The sequence below is a fragment of the Neofelis nebulosa genome, chromosome 2, assembly GCF_028018385.1.
Source record: "Neofelis nebulosa isolate mNeoNeb1 chromosome 2, mNeoNeb1.pri, whole genome shotgun sequence".
NCBI classification, from domain to species: domain Eukaryota; kingdom Metazoa; phylum Chordata; class Mammalia; order Carnivora; family Felidae; genus Neofelis; species Neofelis nebulosa.
The window spans coordinates 138,864,952-138,877,172 of NC_080783.1; the positions used below are offsets into that span (position 1 = coordinate 138,864,952).

General features: G+C 32.9%; 1 protein-coding gene across 1 annotated transcript in view; it reads left to right on the forward strand.

Moving 5' to 3' along the window:
• The window catches only part of DPYD (dihydropyrimidine dehydrogenase), an 863,407-nt gene that overhangs the window by 195,968 nt on the left and 655,218 nt on the right, over positions 1 to 12,221 (forward strand). The window contains exon 4 of the mRNA XM_058695679.1: positions 4,231 to 4,318. Within this exon, the coding sequence (XP_058551662.1) occupies positions 4,231 to 4,318 (88 nt within the window). The remainder of the gene's footprint in view (positions 1 to 4,230; positions 4,319 to 12,221) is intronic.

Here is a 12,221-nt window from a genome sequence, read left to right on the forward strand (position 1 = left end):
ATTGAACCCAGTCTAGCAAAAAAACAAAGACAATGCAATATGAGTGGGGAAAGGGCAGAGAAGCAGAAAGAGAATCCTAAGCAAGCCTACACCCAGCACCAAGTCCAATGTGAGGCTACATCTCACAACTGTGAGATCGTAACCTGAAATGAAATCAGGAGTTGGACACTTAACTGACTGAGCCACCTATGTGCCTCTGATTTATTTATTTTTTTTTAATTGAGGAAGAAACTGTTATTTAAACTCATGGATTAGAAAATTCTTTAACAAGCATAGGTCACAATTCCAGCTGCTATGGATGCTTAACAATAAAAGAAGCTGGCATCTGTTCTCAGATGTGTAAAGAATGAAATGTTCATTTCTTTACTTAGTATAATTTTTTTTGGTGTTATTCTATAGACTAAAACTGTCCAAGTTCACTAATATTTGGGGGAGGAATCATGGCTCCCTTTCCCTGGAGAAAGATCTTTATATCTTTAATAGTTTTTGTCCCTTAAGTAGCAGTACTAAAGTTTTCATACATTTTTTATGGTCATGTTGAATCATGAAGGATTAACATTATTAAGGATTCTATATTTTGCTTTTAATGAAATCCATTGTTATGCCCTCTATTAAATGTGGAATTGAAAAAAGTTTATCACTAGTAAAAAATCTAAGATGTTTCATTGCTTTAAAAAATCTAAAATCCTCCTTTTGGTATAAATATAATTATTTGGGGATTAAAAATATTACATGATTGTTTATCTGAATTAACTTTTGGCTCTTATAGTGCATTTAAAAATAAATTGCATTGTAACAGAGTAACTTTGAAACATAAAAGGGGAATTAAATGAATGAAGATAAAAACAAGTGTAATTTAAATGTTACTTCTTAGGAAAAATTTATGTAGAATGGTGGTTTACAATAATTGTTGACATATTCCCCTAAGTACTGTGTCTGTGATTTTTCATGGTATCAATCATTTAAAGCAATTTAGGTAATAACATTCTGACATGCATTTCTGCTATTTTATTTACACCATTTGCCTACATCATTGTAATGCAGTACCTTTCTGATTTGGTACAGTAAATGCACTCTGTAATATCTATTATGGCATGGTCAAAGGATAATTTATTGTCAAATAGAAAAATAGGTCAACACTAATGTCACTTGATGATCAACCCTCCCCCCCCCCCCAAGTTTAATAAAACATCTCACCAGTATGCATTCCAGTGCAGTGGTTGATATTTTATTAGGACTACCTGGTTATAGCAGTAGTGTAATTACTGAGCTGTCAGAGTGATAAGTGGGATTAATGGCAGCCCGATGCACTTTAGTCTGCAGAGCGCTTAGAGAATTGCAAGATGGTATTATTATCAGAGTCTGCCCATTCTGGCATATTCATGGCACCAAAGAAAAAAAGAATGCTACAATTCAGGTTTGCATTGCCCTGCCTCATTAACATCTGACATTTCCAACAGCTGTTATTTGTGAACTAGCTCAATAATAAAAAGGGAATTATTTGGTAAAGAGGCTTAATAACCACAACTAAAAATCCTTACATTGTCAGTGCTGTTAAGTGAATCTGTTTATGTTGAATTTAAGATTTCTCTAGAAGAACAGGACAATACACTGTGCATTAATTTGGCTCATTCATACCTGCTGACATTATAACTTTATATTTTAATTGCCTTATTATTCAGGTTGGGTATTAGAAAAAAGAAAGGTAGGAAACTTGCGAGTTCATTAGGGATAAGCAGAATCTATATGACATAAGTGATATGTATACACATGTACACAGACATATATATATATACACACATATACACAATATGAAACAAATAAGTACATTTGTTGCTTTATTCCTGTGAATTGCCAGATATTTTTAAAACTGTTGAAATGACTTTTTTTTATAAATTAGAAGATACTTAAGATGGCATATTATTTGCCAAATTTCTAGCTATTTTATTTTACTACATAATAGGAGATCCTTTCTAGCCACTAATAATGCTCAACATATTTATCCATGTGAAGATAACACATAAAGTATCACCTCATTTCAACATCATAGACCAAATAGACCATGTATTATGCTCTGTTTGCATTGTTTTGCAATGTATGCTGCTGATTACACTTTCAAGAAGTTCTTTTTGAACTCAGTGACAGTGTTTTAGGGAAAAAATCATAAGTATGAGAAGATAGGAATTCAACTAAATGATAAATGTGAATCTAACAATGGCATTTAGAGAAATGATAGGGGAGAGGTTTAATGACTACATTTCAGAGAAGACAATTGATTATGAAAAGCCTTCGGTACTCATTGTGTAAAATTTAATTTAGAGAGAAGGCTAAGGGCACAAACCAGAGAAAAGAGATCAGATTTAAAAACAAGATATTAATTAGGTGCTGAGAAATTGGTTCAGACAATGAAGAGAACTCTCCTACTCACAAAAGAATGACAAGGAGACCAGTATTGTTTTCTCAAAGGAAATGAACCAAGGTCTTTACACATGGAAGTAGATAGAAAATGAGCTAGCTAGTCACCTTTGTCACCAAGCAGTGTAGGATTCATTCTCAATGAAATTCTTGGAGAATTCTGGACTTCTTACAGGAGTGACAGTGGTGTATCTTAAGTTTCAGATTTCCAGCCTGATTCTTCTCTACTCCTGTTCTCCCTGTGTGACAGACCAGACTGCATTAGTTTATGTACCTTGTACTTTTCTCCAGACCTGGGCACATACTGACTTATTCTCTTGAGTGACCTTACACTCCAAATCCCACCATTTTCCTCTTCCCTAATGCCCACTCATTCTTCACTCTTCCTTTTGAGTGTTACTGCTCCCAATCAGCTTTCCCTGACTCTCCGCCTCCAGTAGTACAGTTCCTCTGATATCCTCCCTAAGCATGCTATTTTCACCCAAATTCACATTGACAACTACAGTTGCCTTTTATATGTGTGAACTTCCTCCAAATCTCAAGGTGCATGAGAGTAGGACCATGGTGGTCATCAATTTTATATCCAAGGTTCTGCCATGTAACAGAGACTGATTAGATTTTTATTAAGTGAATGAATAAATGAATGAATAACACACATAATGTGCAAATTAAGGACCATTCTAGCCCGTGGTTTCAGTCCTGAAGTAGTAATTATACAATCATGATTCTTGCTGTGTGGACCGAACCATGTATAGCAGAATCACCTCAAAGGCTTTTTAGTTTTTTTTTTCAAAATAGTTTCCCAAGCCAATAACTCAGACTCAGGAGGGGCTCCTCTGTGGAAACTGTGACACCAAGCTGGTCCTTAGGTACACTAAAGTTTGAACATGTCTCTGGTCAGTTCTCCAGGAAGCAGATTCTGAGATGGGATTAGTATGCAGGAAATTTATTAGAAGATCAACATTTGTGCAACAGTGAAGGAATCAGGATTGGACAGACAGCCATAATAAAGGCTGCAATGGATTTCTGCAGACTTGTTCCCCAAGTCTGGGCAAGGGGACTGGGCTCTAACCTCTTCATTGACCTGTAATTGGAAGCAGGCTGCTACTAGAAAGGGGACACGACCTTGGTTGAGCCTGTTCTCTTTGACTAAGGGCACAGCAGCAGGGGAATAAATGCTTCATTCTGGAAGGGGGTGGATCTGGGCTATGCATTGAAGCATGTACTACAAAGGCCAGTTGCCGTGTGAATAGTTTAGAGGTTAAAGAACATCAGAAAATTGGAGGGAGAGAGAGATGATGGGAGGGAAAGAAGGAGGGATAGAAGAAATGTGGGAGACAAAGTGGGAGGGACGAAGGGTGGAAGAAAGGACGTTACAAGCAGTAAAATGACAGAGACTTTGCTTTTGTGTGTGTATAATAATTGCGGGCTTCAAGGCATACAAAACTTTTATCATTAAAGACTGCATTCTCTGAGCATTGTCAGTTTAGTGAGAGGTCAAAAAAGACTGATTTAGTAAATGAGTGAATGATGTATCTTAAATAAATATGATCCTTTTAATCTCTAGGAGGAACATGGAGAGAAGGGGCAGTTAACCTGAGTGGTGCTATTTTATACATCTCAGAAGGTGTACAAAAAATGAAACCCAGATACTCTATGTTTACTGCTTAAAAAAAGATTTTGTACCTAAAAATAGCACAATTTTATTTGTTCTTACTAGACACTAACTGAATGGGTGTAGGGTAGAGAATATATATATATAATATTATCTCACTTACCTTATAGTTTCTTTAATCTGGTTATATTATTTCTTAGGTGCTTGAAATGTGCTGATGCCCCCTGTCAGAAGAGCTGTCCAACTAATCTAGATATCAAATCATTCATCACAAGTATTGCAAACAAGGTAAATTCATATTTAGCTCTGCAAATAAAATTAACAGCATTTGATCTTGATGTCTGTCTACTATGACCTGTCTTGGTAAATTGGGTTAAAGTATTAGAAATGTGATTTCTATAGGCATGTGAAAATGTAGCACATTTTATTAATTAGCCTCTTCCAAGTTTTGATATAATTATTGTAAAAATGCATGTTTATTGTTTATTGATTTAAAAGATTAGTTTGTGTTGAAAATAATGATTTTTTCATCCAAGGCACTCACTGAATAGATTGACTCTAGCTTAAGCTTGGTAAATGCTTATAGATAGGAACTGTCATTGATTATCAAAACACATTTCAAATTTATTAAATATCTGCTCTAAAATATGTTTTGGTATGAAGCCTCACACACTGAGACACGTCAAGGAATTGGACTTTTCCCTGGGGCTAAAATTCAAATAATTTTATTTAAGATTCGGAATAATTCATACACACTAGATAGACTTATAACCAAAAAACCCCAACACCAAAAAATAGAAACCAGGCTTTTGTGAGCATAAGTAGAACAAAAGGAGTTTTAACCTTTTTTTTTAAACCAGTGTAAGACTAAGCACAGTTTTTCATTCCCTTAGTGAATTTTTGATTAATTAAATAATTAATAGTATCTTTTCTTTGTGAAATGAGTATTTGTGAGCTCTTCGCCGAGTGTCTGATGCTTTATCAAATGAGCAGGAGATGAAGGAGGTCTTCCTATAAGGATGTAGAGAATTCTTTTTTTCACAAGGTTTGACATTTATGTTCTAAAATGCTGTAAAAATCCAATAAATGCTCCTTCAACAACCAGGTACCTTTTTTATAAACATCATTTCTCAATGTCAATTATTTTTAAAAAGTATTTCAAGAGAAAAATGGTACATTTATATAGTTTTAAGATTTCAAAAGAAAGGTTAAAACTTAGGTATACAGTATGATATTAATCTACATGGTCATCTTTATTAGGATTTTAAGTCTAGGTTAAATTTTAGATTGACCACTTATTGTGAACCCAGGAAAAATTACTTATTTATGGAAGAAAGACAGCATCTGTCCTACAAAGTTGTGGTGTAAACTAAATACTTGTATGTGAAAATCTCAAATATACTATTTTTTAGAAAATAATAATTTTTTATTATTTAAAAATATTTTGTTGATATGGAATTATTAATTATCCTATTCATTCAATATGGTAAATGGTATATAAGGGATTACTATTTTTATAGCTGTTTTATTTATTGAGTAGCTGCTATGTACCAAACACAGTGACAGGTATTGCATCCCTGCTATGGCCCAGCCTTTTAGAAGTTCATAATTTATACGCAAAAGCAGGTACATAAAAAATTAAAAAAAACCACTCTAACTATAACTGAATGTGGTTAGTGCTGCAACCTATGCAATCTAGAAAGTGTATTCAGCATGCACAAAAGCAGGAATTTATATATGTGGTAAGTTTAGGCAGATGTAATAAATTCATTGTGGCTGTAAAAGGGCCTAGATTACATAAAAAAGAGTGATGGGAAAGAGACAAGGCAATTAGATTGGGATTCACTTGTGAAAATATATTAATTCTATGCTCAATATTTGAGACTTAATCCTAGACATAGAGGAAATTATCAATGCTTTATATTTGTTTTGTAATTATGAAGAAGAATTCTAGTAAGTGATCTCATTTATTAACTTCATGGTATACCACACGTCTATCATCACAAGACCTTTGTCTTATATGTGAAAATAAATAATTTATGTGAAACTTATATGTGAAACCTTCTTTGTTTAATAATGACTTCACAGAAAAGGAGTGAAACAAAATGTCCAGAGTTTGAAGTCTAATGTGTTTTGGCTAAAATTATTTCCAAGGTACCAGCCTTGACTTTAAGCATGAGACAGTATTACAATTATGATCCATGCTGGCTGGATGTTCCCTAGATATTCCAAAATTCATTATTGATATTGTGATTCTCATTAGCATATTCTCCATTCATTCAAGGTTTATACAATTTTATAGGAAAAAAAAAAGACAAATGGAATAATGGTATTCTTTGAGAAGTTTATAAAATGTCTAAGTAAGATCAGAAGCCTATTTTAGAAAAACTTTCTGTTTCATTAATTTGTTTTCTTTATTTCCTAATGAAGTGTTATACTTAGCTATTATTTAAACAGATTTTATATGAAGAGAAAATATTTGGAGACGTTTAATTGAAAATGTGATTTTTCTATAGACATTTAGGGAATTCTATCGTTAAGTAGTGTTTTGTTGAAGAATCACTGTAGTAATCATAAAAGGTCAGAGATTCTTGTTCTTTAAAGCCTTCAGCTTTTTAGGTATTTACCAGCTGTGTACAATGTAGGCTGTCCCACACTGCTCTGCCAGTGGACCTCAACTCAGGAGGGGAGTTCTTTCCAGGTTGAGAGGGTAATTGAATCGCCAGACTCAATGAGCCTTGTGCCTCTTTGAGAAAAGGATGTCACTTGTATTGTATTGTGTTAGGTTTCTGTGATTCAGTGGAGTTTAGGCCAATACTTCCATTCTTTATTTTCTTACAAACTGGATTACAGCTCTAGTTTTCAAAGGTACAGTCAATTCCATTGTACCTCCTCAGTCAGTTTTTCTCTGTTTCATTCATGCAGGCTGTTGTTCTCAATTGTATCTCTCAATCGGAAGTACACGTTTCAGAGTCATCAAACTGTGAATACTGGGTTATATTTCTTGATAGCTTCCCTTTGGAAAAAAAAAAAACAAACAAACAGCACTTTATATCAGAATGCATGAGGCCAATCTATAAATGTAATGAAAAAGAATCACTGTTTTTAAAAATGTTCTTTTGTTTCATGATGCTTTATTTTAAATAATAGAGATACTTTCTCTTTTCAAAATTTTCAATACAATTGTAAAGCATTGATTTTTCCACCTATTTGCATATTTTATGGAGTCTGTGTGCCCAGATTTGTGTGGCTTTTATACCTAGATAAAAAAATTTAATAACACATATTACAGAAAAGCTGACTAAATGAATCGATGTAAAATAAAAATCTCTTATTTATCATAGAACTCTACTGAAAGTAACTAGGAGTCAGAGGAGCAACGAAATTTAACCAGCAGAATTCATTTGATAAATGCTATTGACAACAATGTTTTAATTTAAAATACTGATATATGTGCGTGTATGTGTGTGTGTGTATACCCACATATACACACACATGCATGTACCTGATGCAAGTGTTACAAAACAGAAGTGCAGTCAGTAGATTTACTTCATCCTCCTTTTGAGTTTGCTTTTCAATTGCAGTGGCTAAGTGGTTTAATACTTTTATCAAGTAAAATGTTGATCACTTCCAGAATAATCTTCTAAAAGCATAGCTCTAATTATATTACTCTCTTGTTAAAAAAAAAAAAAAAAAAAAAAAAAAAAAACAGTAGTGGCTTCCTAGGTCTTAGAAACTAATGTCCAAACACATAACTTATTATGTAAGACCATTAGGCTTTCTCCCACTATTATGACAGAGAAATAAGGAGATGAAAAAATATTAGGAAGTCCATAACTTAATATGCAATAGTGTTTGAAAATATGAATATTGTAGATGTGTAAAATAAAAAGGTAGAGATAAGGTTTCCTTCAGTACCCAAGGTTAGTTCCCTCACTTGTTTTGCTAGATGATAACTGTGAGCACCTCTGTTCATTCTAAGAGGACTGTCAGAAACTTACCTGCCTGCTGCCATAAAATGACACTCAAGAGAACACAGCTTTTAAAAACTCTGTTATTCTCTAGAGAGTAAGCGAGCCACTATCCTGTAGAGTTGGATATGCCATTTGGTTGAAATAAATAGTTCTGAATTCATGTGTCCATTTCCTTTACAGTTAAGATGCCAATATTTGAATAATGTGAAAAATGTATTTTTCTAGGACTGAATATATTCACATTTTTATGACTACTTTATGGCATGGGTCTGTATCATTTAGGGTACTCATCTGAGTGGGTTTTCCAGCACAAAATACTATACTTCAAATAAGCTTGTCCCTAAGTCATAAAACAATGTTTTCTGTATATCAATTTTATCCTTTTACAACTCCAAGACATAGTATTGTTAATGCTTTATTAGTCAATGTTTGATTAGCTTTATTCACATTTTTCCTAATTTTCTTCATTTTTTTTCTTTTTCTAATCTTTTTATTTTCCATATTGGAATTTCCATTGGAAAGTAGTTTACTTTTGCTTACACTGATGCTATTGAAAAATTAATAGAAACTTAATTATTTCTCATTTGATATTACATGTCTTTTGTAATATCTGTCTTTGAACCTTAATTATTGCTCATTTGGTGCTTTAAAGATCTTTTTATTTTCATTGTTCAACTAAACAGTGATTTATCTAAGTTGGATTTCTTTTTATTTATCCTGCCTGGTTTGCCCTGGTGTTCTTGAATCTATGCATTGATGACTTTCCTCATTTGGGGGATTTTCTCTTTGACCATCATTTCCTTATGGAACAGATACATGTTAAACCTTCTTACTCTGTTCTCCATGACGGTTAACTTATCCTCTTTATTTTGCATTTTTAAAAACTCTGCTAGCTTTTAAATCATTTTCTAAGCCTGTCATTTCTTTAAATATATAAAAATACTCATTTTTCATACTCTGGGAGTTCCACTAAAGTTTCTATCAGTCTGATTATACTGTTTGTAGTTCTGCTGGTTCCACTCATCATGCTTTGTTTCTTCATATGTTTATTTATTTATTTTTTTACTTTGCTGATTTTCTTTGAAGCTTTATCTGTGGAAATTCTGTGAGGATCACAATGAATACATTTTATTTACCAGGGATTTATATTTGCTATGTTCTCAGAGGACCTGGAAATGGGATCCAGTGTTCACCTGGTTTAGCAAATGCCTTTAAGATGATTCCACTTATTTTTCTTATTGCCTTGTCATTTTCAGTCCTTGGACATGACAGATCATGAGTACATTCATGATCACTTTTTAAAAATATTTTACCTATAATTCTAACTTTTTAAATCTAATAACAAATAACTATTTCTCAATATAGGTGGAAAAGTACAATAATTTAAGACCTAATGGGTAGTCTAGAGCTATTGAAACACAGATTTTTATTAACAAATACTTAAATAGTAATTGGGAAGCTATAGGAAGAAAGAAACCTTTGGAAAAATAAGACAAAAAGATTTGCCACATCAGATCTTGAAACTAACTATACATCTTCTAAAATCGCCATGCAGTGTTGGTACAGGAATACATTTCTGAGGCAGATGAAAGTCTGTAAAGAGAACCAAGTAAATATGAGAAGATAATGTGTAATGAAGAATGTATTTCAGTTCAGTGGAAAATGATGGGTTCTTTGAAAAATAGTTCAGCACAGTTTTGAATTTACTTTTAAAACCCTTCATTAATCCATGTAACATAAACTTTAAATGGACTAACTTTTAAATACTGAAATGTTTTAAAAATAATTTGGAAGTCATAAATTATGTGAGAACAAATTTTACTATGCACATTTTAAAAGAAAAATTAACCAAACTTGAGACCAAGTGAGTTTTCTTTTTTTGTACCATGTATTAACTTCTCTGTTATCAAAAATTTCCTTGGTATTTAAATGAGAATAATAGCCTAACCCAGTATACACATGGGCAGAAGGCTGTATACATTACAAAGAGGTAGTGCAAATGATTAATAGCCGTATTAAAGATTTCTTACTTCTATATTAGCCAGAAATATATAAATCAAAGGATGAGACACCACTTTCTCTCATCAGATTATTGAAGTTAAAAAGTTTAATAACCTCTGGGCACCTGGGTGGCTCAGTCACTTGAGTGACTTTTTTTTCCTATTGTTTATTCATTTTTGAGAGACAGAGACAGAGCGCGAGTAGAGGAGGGGCAGAGAGAGAGAGGGAGACACAGAATCTGAAGCAGACTCCGGGCTCTGGGCTGTCAGCACAGAGCCTGACACAGGGCTCGAACCCATGAACCGTGAGATCATGACCTGAGCCGAAGTCAGACACTTAACCAACTGAGTTACCCAGGAGCTCCAAGTGACCAACTCTTAATTTCAGCTCAGGTCATGATCCCTGGGTTATGAGATAGAGCCCTGCTTTGGGATCTGTGCTGAGCATGGAGCCTGCTTGGGATTCTCTCTCTTTTTGTCTCTCTCCTCTGCTCACATGTATACACTCTATGTCTCACTCTAAAATTAAAAAAAAAAAAAGTTTAATAACCTCCTATGCTGTTTAGCTGAAAGGAAACAAGAAACCTCATGCAGTAGAAATATGTTTCTAAATTATAAATATATATACCATTGTGCTAAGAATGCTGTATTATGTGCTCTTCCTAGAGAAATGAAGGTACCACCATATCATGGCACGTGTACACTCTATTTTATAGAAATTGTAGCATCATTTGAAGTAGCAAAAACTTGAGATGATATCGTGTCCATCATTATAAAAATTGCTAACTCTATATTATTTATTACATATTATATATTATTTACTATATTTTTATATTCATATTATGGAATGTTATGAGGCTATTCTTAAAATATGTTATTATTGTATTTATTGACATAAAGGGTATCTCTATTAAGTGAAAAAAAGTAAGTTGCATACTAATATGGATAACATAATATTATGTTTAGAAATAAAACCCAGTTATAAACAAAACATGGCATAGACATATAATTTAAACTAGTTTCCTGAGTTGATTGAGGTTGAAGGAGAGGTGAAGAGAAGTTATTAACTTTTTTTTTTACAAACCTCCATGTTATTTTACAATGAATATGTATATTTTTAAATAAAAATAATAAAGTAGGGGCACCTCGGTGGCTCACTTAAGTGTCTGACTCTTGATTTTGGCTGAGGCCATGATCTCATGGTTAAGAGGTCAAGCCCTATGTCAAGTGCTGAGCATGGAGCCTGCCTAAGATTCTCTCCCTCTCCCGGTGTCCCTCCTCCACTCCCTCTCTCTCTCCCTCTCTCTTAAAAAAATAATAAAATTCACTAGTAAAATAAAATATAATCAAGCTGAGAGGATACAGAGTAAAATGTGACAAGCCCTATTCTAAGTTTTTATTTTAGTGTAAACAGAAAAAGATCCAAACTTTTTTCCCTCTAAATAAGTAATAATTCAAAATTCCTTGAATAATGTATTCTCCCAATGTCCTGAAATGCCACATTTATCATATATTTAATTCCATATTTATTTAGGTATGTTTTCAAACCCTCTATTTGTCTTAGCAATCTATCTTTGACAGGACCAAGGTATTTTAATTACTATAATGAGTTATACACCTTATCATTAACTAAAGCCATTTTCCTGATATTACATTTATTTTCAGAATATCCTAACTCTTTTCTGCATATAAAACTAATTTTATAAAATAAAAAGGCTCTAAAAATAATTATTGAACATTGTGTTCAGAGTATACTAAAACATTAATTTAAAATTATTAATGCAAATGTATGCCCATTTTGCCTCATTCATTTATCCGTTGCTATAACATTAACTGTGTATTCCAGAATTCAGTCTTTAATTTTAATATATAACTTCCCAATATTGAATCTGGAAAATGATAGGACACTGAATTTACTTGTGTTAAAAGACTGGAATATTATTTTCAAAATGTCCCATCTTCTTTCTTGTGCTGAAAAAGATAAATCGATATTACATTGTCTATTGAGTCATTAATGCTCATGCAAAATCTATCTTGTTTCTGTTTTGTAATATCTGTCTTTGGACCTTTAAAAGGTTACATTTTTACTTTTAATCACAGCTAATACAGTGTGTAATAGTAACTCCTTTTCTTCATATTTATTTCAAAAGATGAACATTTATTTCTGAAAAACCTTCTGTAACTCAAAGCCCTGTTAGTCAAGTCAATCTGTTACAA